We start from the raw sequence: 16470 nt of genomic DNA, 5'->3' as shown, positions 1-16470 counted from the left end.
AGAATTTTATTTCAATTTTTACATTCACCTTAATTCATTTGGTCTATTTTTTAAAAAATTAAACTGACTTTATTTATTTTTGGCCGTGCCTCTCGGCTTGCGGGATCTTCCCTGACCAGGGACCAAACCCGGGCCGCCTGCGGTGGAAGCACGGAGTCCTAACCACTGGACCACAAGGAATTCCCATATTTGGTTTATTTTTGTTTCTTTTTGTGTGTGGTGTGAATGAGGAGTCTGGTTTACTTTTATTTTTTAGTTATGTCAGCTTCATTTAAAAAATATCCTTAATTTACCCCCATTGAATTGAAATGCCAACTTCGGTTGTATAATACATTTTGCTGTATGCTGAGATCTACTTCTGGATTCATTACTGGCTTGTCTACCACCCCATACACCAAGCCATACTGATCTGATTCCAGTAGTTTTATAGTATGTTTTCTGATATCTAGCAATGCAAGTAAGCCTCCTTTTTAAAAACAACTATTGGCTATTTTGGGGCACTTATTCTTCTCTATAATTTTTTATAAAAATAAATAAATTTATTTATTTATTTTTGGTTGGGCTGGGTCTTTGTTGCTGTGCGCGGGCTTTCTTTAGTTGCATCAAGTGGGTCTACTCTTCTTTGTGGTGCGCAGGCTTCTCATTGCAGTGGCTTCTTTTGTTGCGGAGCATGGGCTCCAGGTGCACGGGCTTCAGTAGGTATGGCACATGGGCTCAGTAGTTGTGGCTCGCAGGCTCTAGAGCGCAGGCTCAATAGTTGTGGCACATGGGCTTAGTTGCTCTGCGGCATGTGGGATCTTCCTGGGCCAGGGCTCGAACCTGTGTCCCCTGCGTTGGCAGGCGGATTCTTAACCACTGCGCCACCAAGGAAGCCTGCTCCATTACTATTTTAATTGTTTTTTTTTTTAAAGGAGTGGCTGCTGAAATTTAATCAAATTCCTTTCAGCATCTGTTGATATGATCATATTTTTCTTCCTTAATTTGTTTTTATTTATTTATTTATTTTTGGCTGCACTGGGTCTTCATTGCTGCGCGTGGGCTTTTCTCTAGTTGCAGTGAGCAGGGGCTACTCTTTGTTGCGGTACACGGGCTTCTCATTGCGGTGGCTTCTCTTGCTGCAGAGCATGGGCTCTAGGCGCGCGGGCTTCAGTAGTTGTGGCACGTGGGCTCAGTAGTTGTGGCTCGCGGGCTCTAGAGCACAGGCTCAGTAGTTGTGGCACATGGGCTTAGTTGCTCCGCAGATGTGGGATCTTCCTGGACCAGGGCTCAAACCCATGTCCCCTGCATTGGCAGGCGGATTCTCAACCACTGAGCCACCAGGGAAGCCCGCTCCATTACTATTTTAATTAAGGTTTTTTTTTTTTTAAAGGAGTGGCTGCTGTAATTTAATCAAATTCCTTTCAGCATCTGTTGATATGATCATATTTTTCTCCCTTAATTTGTTAATGTAATGAATAATGTTGATAGATTCTCTATTAAACCAACTTTATGCTCCTGGAATAAGCCCTACTTGGTTATAGTGTTAATACTCTTTTGATTCATCAATGTATTCTGATACTATTTAGAGATTTTGTATCTCTATAAATTAATTTGGCTTCTAGTTTTTTAGTATCTTGATCAGGTTTTAATATTAACGAAACCACAATAATTTTACATGAATTGGAGATTCCACTCTTCCTATGGTCTGGAATAGTTTAAATAATATTGGATCAATTGGCCCTCGCTTTTTTTTTCCTCAGTCAAGCGCTTGAGTTTTTCTTTTCTTTTAAAGTGTTTGTTTTTTTTTAAAGCCCTACTTTTGAATCTATCCTTTCAACCAAGATTGCTTTCTCTTTCAATATCTTTAATTTTTAGGATGCATGCTAGGTTGCTTTCTTTTCCTTTTCTTTTTTTAAATAGTGAAAGCATTTATGGCTTGACATTTTCCTCATTATACAACTTCTGCTGGGTGTTATAGATTTGGGGACCCCTGTGTTCCTGAAGTCAAGGAGGTACGTTTTTATAATTATTCCAAACCTTAGTGGGACAGGACTTGGGCTCTCTGAGCCTGAGGGCAGGGGCCATGTCTGCCACAGGCCCCCACAGCCTAGAACAGTCCTGGGCACAGAGTAAGGCAACAATCAATGAATATCTGCTGGCTAGATTGTCAGAGGAATGAACACAACCAGAGGGGAGGAAGTGAGCAAGTGGGACCAGAGAGGTCAGGAACTCATTGGAGGTCACACAGCTTAGTAGAGTTGGCCTGAAAACCCAGGACTAGTAATTCTCAGACCAGTCATCTATCAGCTCACAAAGGGACTGGCAGAGCCAGAATGGATCTGCTTTCTGAAGCAGTACAGCAGAAATAAAAACAGAGCTAAGGGCACACTCGAGAGAAATGCTGAGCATACGGGGGTGCCGGACACTGGTCAGAAAGAGAGCTTCAAGGTGACCTGTCTACAGGGGTGAGACGATGGAATGAGTTTCAAGTGCTCTGGTTTGCCAAGGGCCCGGCTGGTAGGGAGAGATGGCAAAGTTAAAGGTCTCTAAAAGAGGTGGTTCTGGGTCTCCTGGGGAGTGTTTGGCATTCCCCAGCAGGGAAGAAAAAAGGTGGTTTTGAGGCCAGGGAGGGCGAGTGGCTTCACAGCTGTCTGGGATCCTCGGGGTAAGCCAAGGGACTCCCACAGGCACTTTAAGCCAGGTTGAGAGGACAGTGGCCCCAGAAGCCCCTTTGGATCTTACTCCCCTCTCTCTGCCCCCAGGGTGGCAGGATGAGCCACGTCCCCACTGTCTGGCCATCCCTCCGAGCACTGGCTCAGGCTGCAGCGGCTGATGGGGAGAGCTCGCCCCCAGCCCTCCTCCTTGGGAGCTGGCAGCACTAAGGGACAGAATGGTTGGGGAGAGTGCTGGGTTCCCCAGGCTCGACTCTCCTCCCTACCCCAAGAAGCCCTTTGAAAGGTTTTCCTGGCAGAGTTTAAAGCTTCAATTCATTCAGCTGGCTGGCATGAGGCCCGGATGAGGGGATGCTGGGAAGGCCCCAGTCCCACATCCCAGCCCTCACCTTAGTCGCCCCCACTTCCTGGGGACCCCGGCTGGCAGGCCTCCCCCTGCTCTCCTCATCCATTAGCACCCGCCCTCCTTCCCCTTGGGCACCCAGGTATCCTGCCCCTTTCCCGTGGAGCAGATGGCCACCCCAGAGGCTCAGGCTTGCTAAATCAGACATTTAAATCCCATAATCCTTGGTGAGAGGCTGAGAGGGGGCAGAAGCCCAATCCTAGAAGCAGGAGCAGAAGACCTTGTGCCAGCCTTGGCAGGAGAGGAGAGGGGGACAGTTGGTTCCCGAGTTATGAATGGAGTCACCCCTTCCCTTATTGTCATGCAGCCTGCGGACTGACCCAGTCACCAGGCTTTGTTCTCCTCCCGGAACCCGGGCGCTGGGCCCCCCAAACATGCTCCCTGAAGACTCAGGTGGCTGCCTCCCAAATGCACCCCCTTCTTCACCCCTGCACTGTGGGCCCCAGGCACCCTGCACTGGCACCGATCTCTCAGACACACAGGTGGTAGCAAAGTTTTATTGTAAAATACGAAATCAATATAAAAATGGGATATAAAAAGGGAAGAGGAGGGGTGCGGGTGACAAATGCAGATGTGCCCTGCAGAGTACAAAAGAAATCTGCCTGAGCATTTGAGGGAAATAAAACAGATCTCGGTAGATACACCAGGGATGGAATCCTCCAGGAAGTGGGACAGGGTGAGATTTCCCCTTGGGTGCTGAGGTTCACCAAGAGGTTAGGTAGGATTTGGCGGGGCCAGGAGCGAAGGGACTTGGAAATTCCTTCCCCTTGCCCAGCCGTCCAGTCATAGAAACTATCAAATCATCCACCAAGGGGGACACAGAACCAGCACCCACAAAGGCACTAAGTCCCAGACATCATGTAATAAAAAGATGGTTTGGGGGTCAGACATACGTTATTTCATTAACCCTCACAACAAACTCCGTGAGGTAGGTATGATTATCGGCATTTCGTAAATGTGGACAATCAAGTTCGGAGAAACTCAACAACTTAAGATAGCTTCCATGGCTAGCATGGTAGAGAACCGGGCTTCCAACCCAGTGTATGCTGGTTATAAAATGTTCCTCACATGCAGGAACGTTTTCCTACCTCTCTCAAATGCTCCCCACAGTGAAAACCTTAAAAGCTAAGCTGGAAGGCCCCAGCTACCTCCCCCAAAAACCATGAGTGCAGGCCAACCTCTTTAGCAGAGCCCCAGGCCGAGCAAACGGAAGAATTCCAGGGTGTTTCCGAGGCACACCTGCACCAAGCAGAGGTTTAAGCCCCTGAGACCCAAAAAATGGCAGGGAAGGGGGGAACGAGGGTAGGGGTGTCAATAGAGGACAGGAAGCAGAAGATGTCAGTCTGAATCAGGCCCTTCTCTCTTGAACATCAGTTTTTTATGGCGGGAGGGAGACGGCCCCTTCTTAGACTTCAGGTGGCTGTGAGGAGAGAGGGGGAGGGGAGATGACATCATCTGACTGAGAAGCTCTGGGCCCCTCTTCCTGGACCTGGGCTTTGAAGGGCCTGAGGTGGGAGCAAGGAGAACTTAAGTTAAAATGGTCACCACCAATGGCAGACATGCTGACTGAGCACCTTGGGGTACTTGTGGGTATTAACCTCTCAGTCTTCCCTTATCCCATTTGACAAATGAGGAAACTGAGCCTGGGAAGGGAAGTAACCAGGCCACAAAGGACTCCTCAGTACTTTGCAGGGCGGAGGATCTGACCCCAAACTCTGACACTGTGTCCTATACTCCCACAGTTATCAGTCCCCTATTTGAGACCCTAGCTCTGAGGGTCTAGGGGTTGTTAGAAATGGCAAAGAAATATCCATGCCCCTGGACCCCCAGAGGCAGGAAAGTAGAGGAAGACTAAAGAATGTCTGGGCAGGGCTGGGACCCAATGGCAGGGTTCCAGCCTTTTACCTTGAAGGCAGGATTAGAATGGAATCCCATGGTTTTCCAACACAGGAAGGCAGGGGAGGGGACCCGGGTCACTCACCTAGAGTGAGCCCTGCTTTCCCCTGGCTCCTTTCCAGCCTGAGCATCCTTCAGCTCCAAGGCCTCATTCAGCTCTCGGAACATCTCAAAGCGTTCACGCCCACGGATCTGTGGCAGGGAAGGAAGGGGATAAAGAAGTATTAGGCAAAATCATAGAAACCGTTTTTATGCTTTCTTTAACAATTTTCTTTTTGGAAGAGGCTTCTTTAAAACGTGTGTTAAGGTACAAGCTGGCGTTTGAAGTCAGGCACAACCAGGAGCCATTGTCTCAAGGCACCACTGCCCCCTGATGGCAAATGTCCTAAATACAGGCAAAGCAGTCAAGAAGAAAATAGCATTTGGAGTGCTAGACTTGAAACTTAAATCTGTCAACCCAATAATACTAACTACAAGAGTCAATGCCATGGACAGGGAAAGGATGTCTAGAGAAACTGGGCTTAACCTCACATCTGCTACATTTATATTTTTTCTTCCCTTATCCAACCTCCACTGAGTGGTGGCAAGAGCCTGCATCTCTCTCTCCCAGACTTGGTACCTGAAGAGTGAAATATTCTCCATCCAGTGGTTTCTTCTTTTGTGGTGGAGAGGAGCTGGTGCTGGTAGGCAGTGCTGGAATACAGGCAAGGAAAGGCGAGAAAAGAGTGAATCTTGGGCAGCACTGCACCCTCTCTGCCTCCTCTTGTCCTGCCTGCTTACCTCGCTTAGCGCTCCCAGTGGGCAGCTCAGGGCAAGACTGCCCCTTCTTGCGGAAATTTTCTTCCTCTGTGCGGCGGTCTCTCCCAGGACAGGCACAAACACGCACCTCAAAGCTGTTCCGTCCCAGCAGATTACCACTACCCAGGTAAGAAGAGGGAAGCAAAAGGCAGTAAGGAGGGTGGGCCCCGCCTCCCTGTTCTCCTGTATACCAGGCCCCACCTACTCCCAACCACCCCCATCCTACATGGATCCTAAGGTCCAGCTCCAGGAAGATTGAGAAGCCACAGGCTAGAGAGATCCCAAAGCCGGAGAAAAGAGAACTGGGAGGGAGCAGCAGAGGAAGTCTACCAAGGGGATGCAGTGAGGGAAAGATGGCTGGTAGCACGGAAGAAAGTGGTGAAGGGCAGAGCCCAGGGGACAGAGAGAGGCAGAGCTTAGGGAGGAGCATGCCAGCGTGGAGGGCGGCGTGTTGTCCCTACTTCGAGTCTTCCAGTGTGATGATGGTGAGGATGGGCCGCCGGTTCATGCCTCCCATGCAGGAGCTGTTACACATGAAGTTGTAGTGGATGGTGGTACAGTCAGAGCCAACCTGGGAGAGAGCACAGGCCCCAGGTGAGGCTATGCAGCCCCGGGGAAGCTGTTAGCCTTTGTGAGCCTCTGTTTCCTCAGCTGTGGAATGGGGATAACCCATCTGCTCTGCACACCTCACCGGGTTGTGGGAGATCAAGGAAGGAGAAAGCCCTCCATCTTCCACCTGGATGGTCACTGACAAACCCCTCTGACCCCCTTCCCCCAGAGACCCCAGTGGCCAAACCAGACCTCGGGCGGCTCGTAGGGCACCACCACGCTGTGTCGAAAAGTGTTTCTGTCGTCCAAATACTCAGCACGTAAATTCCCTTCCACCCGGATGAGATGCTGAGGAGGGGCCAGACCTGAGAGCAATCATGGAGGAATTAGGGGTTTGGGGGCTCCGGGCACCAGCCTTGCCCATCCACAGCCCCCTGCTGCTCACCGTCGCTATAGTCAGAGCAGCGCTCATGGTGGGGACAGCGCCTCACAACCTCCGTCATGTACTCTGACTTCTTATAGATGGCCATGGCGCGGACCCGGGTGCCGGGCGGGGGTGGTGAGCTGACCAAAAGCTGCACCGGGCAGGTCTTGGCCAGCTGGCAAAACAGCTTGTTGAGGGGAGGGGAATACTGGAGGAGAAGGAAGAATGAATGGAAGGTCAGGACACAAGTACCTAGGGGTCAAATGAACAAACACTGCATAAGTACCGACTAGAAGCCATGTCCTGTGGGGGGAGGGTAGCTAGAGATGGCACGGTCGGGCTCCTACATCCCAGAAGCTTACTTACAAAAGCCAAAGAATGAATGAGAGTGAAGAAAAAAAAAAAAAGAATGGCCTCACGACAGATGCTGAGAATGTGATGGGAAGGATGAAAATCCAAGGTCAAGGGGGGAAATGCAACTTTGGGACTGGGGTCAAAGGTCATAGACTAACTAGGTAAAATGTAAAAAGACTGACAAAAAGCCAAAGGCTGAAGTGGAACCCTAGAGTTCCGTACAGAGAAACCCCGGGGCACAGGGGCCACACATCGAATTGTACAGGGAAGCCAGCCCCTCAGGGCCACTTACCGTGCAGGTTACAGACTTGGCTGTTCCGGAATGCAGGAAACCTAGACGGAACCCGTAGCTGCCAGGGTAGGTCTTCTGGGAAGGGACAAAGGACGACAGGGGCCAGGAGGTGGCTGGTGCTGGGGCGGCTGGGGTGGGGGCAGCTGGCGCAGGGGGCTCCGGCATTTGGGGGGCTTCATCTGGACGTTCATCCAGCCAGTTTGCGACGTCTTCTGGGGACAGCAGCAGGTCATCCACGGCTGGGGAGAGCTCAGAGGACTGTGGACGGGAGAGACAAGAGTCAGAAGGCCAGGTTCTCAGCCCCCAGCCCTGCAGCCCCTGGGCCCTTCTCGCAGCCCAGCCCTTACCAGAAGGTTGTTTTCAGGAAGCCTGTAAGACAAGAGCAGAAAGTCAGTACTGGTTTTTGCTTCTCACAGGTCTCTACTTAGGGGACTGGGGACTCGGGTGGGGCAGGGTTATTAGAGGCTCAGCAGTGAACCTGCCCCTCCCTCCAGACCTCCACTTACAGTTTCCACAAGTCTGAAAACGTCTCCTGACTCAGAGGGGGCTCCACGCCGAGTTCTGCCTGCAACTCCTCCATTACAGCTCCCTGGGAGGCAGTGTGGCCACTGGGGGGAGAAAGGCGAGGATCCAGTGTGAGACATACCCAGCCCAGGGTCACCTCGCCCTGTGCGCAGACCACGCCAGGGTGTTGAGGATCTGCTACGGGGGCAGGACCCCCCCCCCCACCGACTCCTCACTACGCAGAGAGGGACTTCCAACCCTCCCACCACTGAATCCAGAAGCCTTCCTCAGTGTCTACCTATTTCTGCTCTCCTTTGTGGTAATAAGGTTGAAACAACTCTCAGCCAACTCCCTCCATCTGGGGGAAGATACCTCCCTTGACCCGCCCATTCCCCACCTGCTCCCTTGGGACGGCTCCTCACCCCCCGCTTACAAATCCCTCAGGACCCAGGACCTGCCCACCTCTTTGACCTCATCTCCTAGTACCCTCTCCTTTCTCTGGTGCTTGAGCTCCACTGGCTGCCCTGGTGCCAGAAAGGCTGAGGACCGCTGCTCTACTGGAATATAAACTTTGGCAGGGCAGGGAAGTTGTCTTGTTCACCAGTTATCAGCATAACGCCTTGAACCTGGTTGGGCTCAATAACTGGGGTGAATAAGTGAATCGACGTACCCGGGCCATGAGCGGTTTACGAGCGGTCGAGGGAACAAAGGGGACAGAGCGGTGGCTGCGGTCCGGGCCACCGCCCTGCCGCCATCGTCTCGTCTCTCAGGCCAGCTTTCAAATGGTTTCATCATGCCCTCTTTCTTTCCTTTTTGTTCCCAGTTCATTTCCCCATATATTTATTCTCGGATTAGTGATTTTGGAACAGGTGTTCCTCTCTTTAGAAATACCTGTGCCATGACCGCAGAGTACTCAGATTTCTTTTTGGCATTTGGTGGTATATGATGGGGAAAGTGACGAGTTGTATGACAGGAGAGGTACAAGGTGAACCTTAGAGTAAGTAAGACTTTATGCATAGTTCTTTTTTTTCTCATGTGTGAATTCTTTTTTTTTTCACACACACACACTGTATTTTATTTTTACAAGAGATAAACAGACTGACACCAAGCATTCTAAATGCATCACCATAACGAAAGCAACAATGATTGCAATTACCAAACACGAAACACACTCACACTGTCATGATATTGACATTCAGTCCAGGAATCCTCCACTGTAACAGCTCCTTTACTTTGCAGTGAAAATTGATTTGTATATTTTTTGCCTCTGAGTCCTTGTGGGATTTTTTTTTTTTATTCAAACAGAAAGTCACAAAAATTATAATCATCCTCACCAGTTCACTCAGTCCCATGTAATTAATTTTTTTATCTTGATCTTTTGTTAGCACCATGCCCTCTTTCTTGATGCCAAATTTGTCATCAGCTTTGCTCAGAAACATGCCACTGAAAAAGTCCCTGTTCAGTACATTTTTCCTGCTGTCTCAATGGCACTGACAAACACCTCCCGCACCACGCCCAAGCAAGCGGCTCTTTTCTAATCTCCCTTAAGGTTCACCTGCACCTTTATGTTGATACAGAACCTGCTTTCCTGTGTATTTAGAGTGTGAAAAAATCCTTTCACGTGGGTTACCTTATCTGTCCCGATAACCACACTTGCCTCTTGACAGGTGAGAAAGTCTCACAGAGGTTAAGTGACCAGCCGACAACACACACAGGTGAGTGAATGAGCTTTTATGAAAAATGACTGTTCGAAGGTCTAGAATTAAGAGGCTTACTTCATTACAGACTAACCTGCAGAGCTCTCATTTGTAATCAGTTAAGTCTGAAGGTGCAGATTTTAGCGATGAAAGTCCGCCAACTGAGAGGTTGGCAAAAGGGCCTCTTATCATAGCTCCCAAAGCTGATGGGGGATGGACCATGAACGTACATGGAAGAAGGCAAGAGGGGACAGCAGCGGGACCCCAAACATCTGCCTTGGGGAGAAGGACTAGGGTTCCCCCTAGATCGATGATCAAAATAACTTTGAGACTTTTATGGAAGGGAGGCTCGTGTCAACAGAGATGGGGCTCAGAGGCCCTTGGTTTGATGTTGTATTGTCACTTAAATTTGCTGCATGACCTCACTTATCTTAAAGCTCCCATGGCAAATGTGGCAGAGCCTGGGCTCTGGAGGCAGACAGGCTGGGCCTGCACCCCAAGCTCACCATCTAATAGCTGTGTAACTTTGGGAGGCTGCTTAACCTCTCTGTGCCTAGCATCCTTTGCTCTAAAATAGGGCCCCACTTGTTATAGGAAATATAAAGAGTTGAGAAAAGCACCTAGCGCTTAGTCAGAGCTCAATAGATGCTTCTCTTTATATGATTATCCCAATTTTATTTGTTCTCTATTATTGTTGGAAAGTGAGAGCTTTGTGATTGCGAGGGGGTGGGGCTTTTGTGGTCCTGCCTGCATTCATGCTAGTTCCCCTCCTTCAGACAACTCTGTTTAGTAAACATGCCAGGAGGGGCTGTCCTGGGATGGTGGGCCAAGGTCTCAGTCCCACTGCGGGGAGACAGCCCCATGGACATAGGAGGTCTCCCTCTCTCAGACCTCGGCAACAACTGAATTCTCAATGTTTCTTTCTGTAGGAAACCTCTTCAGAGTAGGTACTTCCCATGGGTATGAGCATCAGGGTGTCATGATGGTTGTGCGGAGGCAGAACATTTACACTGGCAGCCCTGGTGGGAAGGCAATAAACTCAGCTGGGACCCAAAGGAGGGGCAGGCCTGATCGCCATCATAACAACGGCCTATCATAACAGTGGTGGCTGTTTATATAGACCTTATCTGGATCCACTGCTTTCAGGGGCTAATCTCATTAATCCTCTCAAAAAGCCAGTAAGGTAGGTGCTATCATCAGAAGAGAGGAACTGAGGTTAAAGGAATTACCCAGGCTCAGAAAGCTCCCAGGCGGCAGGGCCAGGGATTTGAACCTGGGCTGTCTGAAGCCACACCCAAGCTCTAAATAATTATGCTCCTCTGGCTCCACCCAGAGTCTGATGTAAAAAAAATTTTTGGCTGAAAGCTATGTGATTGGGAAAATAAAAAAAAAAAAATTTGATTCTGGGAAGAAATAAGGCAGCATCTGGTAAAACTGAAAACACATACATTTTACTACTCCACAAAACCACTTCTAGGTGGACGTCCTAGAAAAGTGGTTGCAGGGGGCGACAGAAGGAGTCTTGCACAAAAATATTCATGTCGTTGTTCCTAATGGCAGGTGACAAGAAACAACCTTACTGTCCATCAATAGGAAATAGGTAAATGAAACGTGGTGTATTCATTACAGTGGTTTAGGGAAATGAATTATCTGTATATGTAATCCAATACAGCTCACAAACATGCTGGGTGAAAATACAATTTGCAAGAAAAAAGCAAAACACAGTAATTTGGTTCATGGAATTTAAAAATATAAGATGAGGGACTTCCCTGGTGGTCCAGCGGTTAGGATTCCGGGCTTCCACTAGAGGGGGCACAGGTTTGATCCCTGGTCGGGGAACTAAGATCCAGCATGCTGCGTGGCAGCACAGGGGGAACAAAACAAAACAACATATATATACATATATATAGAAATATGAATACATATAATGACTATCGCTTATAAACATGTGTATGTAAAAGTATGAAACACAGGCAAGAAGAATAAAAATTCACAAAATCTATGATAGTGATGGTCTCAGGGAGAGGGGGATGTATGCTTAGGGTACTGAGGGTAGAGTCAAAGGAGGTTTTAGCTTTATTAACAAAGAAAAATGTAAAAAGATGGTATCCATACATTACTTGTGTAATTAAAATATGGACAAAAATAAGACAGAATGTTAAGTGTTAAAATTATTTGGTGGGGATATGTGTTATGTTACTTTTGTACCTGTATTTTTCCAAAATAAAAAATATCTAAAAAAGAAAAATAAATAGAAATTATGGAAAATTTTAACCATATAAAAAGGTAAACAGAAAAATGTCCCAAGTACCCATCACACAGCTTCAAGAATAATCAACATTCTGCCTTTTTTGTCTCATCTATACCTCTAGCCACTCCCCACAGCCCCACAAATGTTTTTGAGGTAAAATGTACAAAGGTTGAAATGGCATCATACTATTTTGATCACAAAACTTGACAAATTTTGATACAGCTCTGTAACCCACCCCTACCAAGACAAAGATGTTGTGTTCTCTGAAAGTTTTATGTTCAGGGCTATTAACCATGTCAAATTAACTGTGTGTATGGTGTGAGGTAGAGGGCAAAATCCATTTTTCTGCTTCAGTTGTTTCAGCACTGTTTGTTGAAAGACTTTCCTTTCCCAACTGATTCACTTTGGTGCCTTTGTAGAAAATCATTTACCATATTTATGTCTCTTCCCATACTCTATTCATTGGTTGTTGTCCTACTGTAGCTTTACAGTAATCTTGATATCGGGTATCTTAAGACCTCCAACTTTGTACCACTGTTTCATTTCGGAATCAGCTTGTCAATTTCTACAAACAATGTTTTAAGTCATTGAGTTAAATCATTCTGAAGAGTACAGACACCTTAACACCAATAAGTGTTCTAATCCATGAATACGGTATCTCTCCGTTATTTAAATCTTCCTAAATTCTCTCAGCAGTATTTTGCAGTTTTCAATATGGAGCTCTTGTCCATCTTTTGTTAAATCTATCCCTGAGTATGCCATGTTTTTGACTTTGGATTCAAGGTTGCTATTATATAAAAATACAATGTATGTATATTGCCTTTGAAACTTGTAACTTTGCTACAATCACTTATTAGTCCTCATAGTGTGAAAATGAATTTTCTATTAGGACTTCTTGTGTACACAATCATACCATCTGTGAATAAAGCAATTTAATTTCTTCTTTTCCAATTGTTACGTTTCTTTCTCTTGCCTGGTTAAGACCTCTAATTTACAATGCTGAAGAGGCCAGAGTCAAATCCTTATCTTAGAGGAAAAGCATTCACTCTAGTCTGTCACTATTAGGTATGTTGTTAATGGTAACTTGATTGGGGGTGCACTGTATCAGACTGAGGAAGTTTCCTCTGCTAGTTTGCTGGGAGGTTGGTTTTTCTTTTAAAATCACAAACAGGTGTTGCATACTGTCAACAGCTTTTTATGCATCTATTGAAGTTGATCATAGGATTTTTACCCTTTAATCTGTTAATGTGGCAAATTACACTGATTGATTTTTTGAATGTTAAATCAATGTTGCAGTCCAGGGATAAACTCTACTTGGGGACGATATATTTATCATTTTTATATATTACTAGGCGTGATTTGCTAAAGTTTGTTAGGTTTTTGCATATATATGCTGACAGCATTACGCTGGCCTCATAAAATGAGTTGGGCAATGTTACTTCCTCTATATTCTGAAAGAGTTTATGTGAGATTGGTTTTGTTTCTTCCTCAAGAATGTGAAGTGAAGAACAAAGGATAGGAAATACCACTGAGACAGCAGATTTAAACCCAAATGTAACAATAATTGCATTAAATGTAAATGGACCAAGCGCTCCAATTAAAGCAATTCAGTGGGGAAAGGAAGGCTATTTCAACAAGTGGAGCTAGAACAACTGGATATCCATTAAGAAAAAATAAAACAGAACCTTGACCTCACATCATGAAAAAATTCTTAATTATCAGTTAATTAATTATGGCTCACAGACCTAAATGTAAAACCTAAAGTTAGAAGGTTCTAGAAGAAAATATATGAGAAACTATAAGAGAATATCTTCATGACCTTGGGCTAAGATTTCCTAAACAGGTCACAGCAACCACTTAAAAGAAAAAAGAATCTTCTGCTCCTCTTAAGAGCTGTTAAACAAACAAGCAAGCAACAGGTCAGGAGAAAATACACGTATCTGACAAAAGATACACTCTTCCTATCCAGAATGTACAAATAACTTCAACACCTCAACAACACAAAAAGCAAATACACCAATTTTAAAAATGGGGAAAAGACTCATCGTTTAATGCTCAGATGTACCCATTCTCTCTTCACATGTAACACAGAAATGGCCAATAAGCACATGCAAACTGTTGAACATAGTTAACAGAGAACTGCAAAATGAAACCGCAATGATGTGCCACATTAGAGAGACTGACAAACCAAATCCTAAGACAGGATATATCCTGCTGGTGGGCGTGTAAAATGGTACAACCACTTTGAATAATTAAAACTTTTTAATAGAATTAAAAAAATATATAGATCTACTCCTCACTCTATGACCCAACAATTCCACTCCTAAGGATTTATCCAAGAAACATAAAAACATGACTACAAAAGTAATTGTACAAGAATGCTGATAGCAGCTTTATTCAAAATAATCTCAAATGGGAAACAACTCAAAGGCCATCAAAAGAATGCATAAACAATCGATGGTTTATTCATTCAGAGGAATATATTAAAATAAAAAGGAGCAAAATACGGATACACTGATACATGCAATAAAATGGGTGAATTTCACAGATATAAGAAGTTCTCCAACAGGCAAAAATAATCCACGGTGACACAAATCAAAATAAAGGTAGGGGGTCAAAGATAGGGAAGAAGCAAGAGAAACTTGTATTTTGATAGGCGGCGGGTGTAAATGCTACCCCCAATTTAGAAAAAAGCACGCAAGTACAGCGCACTGTGTCTGGTTCGTAGCAGGTGCGTGGTAGGCGACCGCGCCCTAAACGATGAAAATGCGGGAAAAATGGTTACGGGTCGGACTTCGCGCGGGGTTCGCCGCCTCCCGCAGGCCAGAACTAGCCGGGACTGGAGAGTTGCATATTAGACCTCGGGCCCCGCCCCTCTCCAAGCCCCGCCCCTTCCGCTTCAAGACGTTCACTCTGCGTCCGAAATGGGAATGTCTCAGCCCAAAGCCGAATACAGAAGAAATTGTTCCTCCGCCACAAACAAACGACCCATCGTTACACTCTTTTATCGTTTAATGCTCAGATGTACCCATTCTCGAAAATACCCAGGGTCTGCCCTCAGACACTTAAAGCAAAAAAACAAACCATCCCACGCAATGGTAGCGTCCGCCTGGTTAGCAGTCGACCGGGGTGGAGCACACCATTCAAAGAGGGGGGAGGGATTGAGGTTTGCATGAAAACGAATACCTCTTCCTTTCCAAAAGCGGTAGCTAAGTAGTCCAGGAGGGGGGGGAAAAAAAAAAGTAAAGGGGGTTATCAGCCTCCCTCCGCAAGCAATAGGAACTAGTCTAAAAGACCTTTTCTCTTTCTACTTCCCTCACATAGGGTGAATAGTGGTCTGTTCCGAAAAAAGAAACCGGAAATGCTCCTGCAAGTGGCAGAAATGTAAATGTAGAGTCAAACAATAACAGGACTCCCGGGCCTCTCAGGCTGGGTTAGGTCTGCCGGGCTTCGGGGGCAAATCTCTCATTTAGCACGTCCCACTTCCACGACTGACAGTCTTTAACCGGATTTTCTCCTTCTAGCGGAGCCACGGGCCATTTGGAAAGAGCACTCCAGGAAGGACAAAGATCCGGAAGTTATGGGACCTTAGCAGCTTGGCCTTCCCGGATCACCCCGAATAACCACTTCGGAATGGAGCCCGAGGTTCCACTGGGATGCCATACGCTCTAAAATCCCGAGCCACGAATCCCCAAAGTTCCGAGATCCGAAAGTCTCAGACCTTGATGCTTTGTGCGTCTTATTTCGGAATCCCCCACACCCTGGGATGGGGTGGTAATGGTTGGAAGAACCCCTTAGGCCGGCTCAAGTTTCCCCAAAGCCCCAGTCCCCCGCCCAAGTGTTCAGCTTGGAGTTCGGTTGGTCCTAACATCCCCATCATCTACACTCGGGCCTCCCAACATTGCATTCCTCTGTTGGTGCCGCTAGCCAAGCTTGCATTCCCCCCCAAAACCGCTAAATCCCCAGTGCCCCGCCCCCAGCCCCCTCTATTCCCACGAGCTGAAAATACACGGAGCCGAGAGCCCGTGACTCACAGAGGACACATGAGGCTCAGTCAAGAGCTTACCCGAAGCTCAGGGGAGCGTGTCACCGTCCTGGGATGCACGCTCCGAGGCTGGACGCCAGGTGACCCCGGACCCCAGCTACTACCTGCGGCCAGGATGGTAGCTCTGGACTTTTGAAGAGCTCAAAACTTTTAGCGCCAGTCCGGAGCACGTGGGAGGGGAAAATCCCAATCCCAGCAACCCTCGCGAGGCTCCTGGCACAAAGCTGGACAGTCGCCATGACAAGTAAGGGCAAGCAATTCCCCTGCGGGCGGAGGCGATGGGAACTGAGATTAGGAGAGGAGGTGCGGGGAGAGTCAGGATTCTAGCAGTATTGGTACTGTAGCTACTGAGAATCTGGGGTGGGGAAGTTCGACGAGCCAGAGCCGTGAGGGCACAATTGGTGGAAACCATTTTGGTAGAATTCTGCCACTGTGTCAAATATGAAGGTGAAAGGAAGAAAGCCTTTGCACTTGTCGTTCCCTCTGCCTGGAAAACTCCTCTTCCTAAATAGCTGGATAGTTTATACTCAACAGCTAAATGTCACAGCCCCTATCACTTTCTGAAATGATTTGTTCCTTGCCTTGAATACACAGCAACCTAAGCCT

The 16470-nt window shown here is 47.1% G+C and overlaps 1 protein-coding gene across 1 annotated transcript; it reads right to left on the bottom strand.

The window, feature by feature from the left end:
* Positions 1 to 3544: 3544 nt before the first annotated feature.
* TP53 (tumor protein p53) lies at positions 3545 to 16002 on the bottom strand. The gene is made up of 11 exons (XM_082680013.1): positions 15886 to 16002; positions 7874 to 7975; positions 7715 to 7736; positions 7368 to 7625; positions 6743 to 6929; positions 6550 to 6662; positions 6210 to 6319; positions 5731 to 5867; positions 5570 to 5643; positions 5036 to 5142; positions 3545 to 4474 (listed from the first exon to the last, which is right to left on the bottom strand). The coding sequence occupies exons 2-11, from the start codon at positions 7945 to 7947 to the stop codon at positions 4393 to 4395; spliced, it is 1164 nt and encodes a 387-aa protein (XP_082536139.1). The 5' UTR covers positions 7948 to 7975; positions 15886 to 16002; the 3' UTR covers positions 3545 to 4392.
* Positions 16003 to 16470: the final 468 nt, after the last annotated feature.

This window comes from Grampus griseus, assembly GCF_964374135.1.
Source record: "Grampus griseus genome assembly, chromosome: 20".
Taxonomy (NCBI): domain Eukaryota; kingdom Metazoa; phylum Chordata; class Mammalia; order Artiodactyla; family Delphinidae; genus Grampus; species Grampus griseus.
This window is presented reverse-complemented; position numbering and strand designations above follow the sequence as displayed.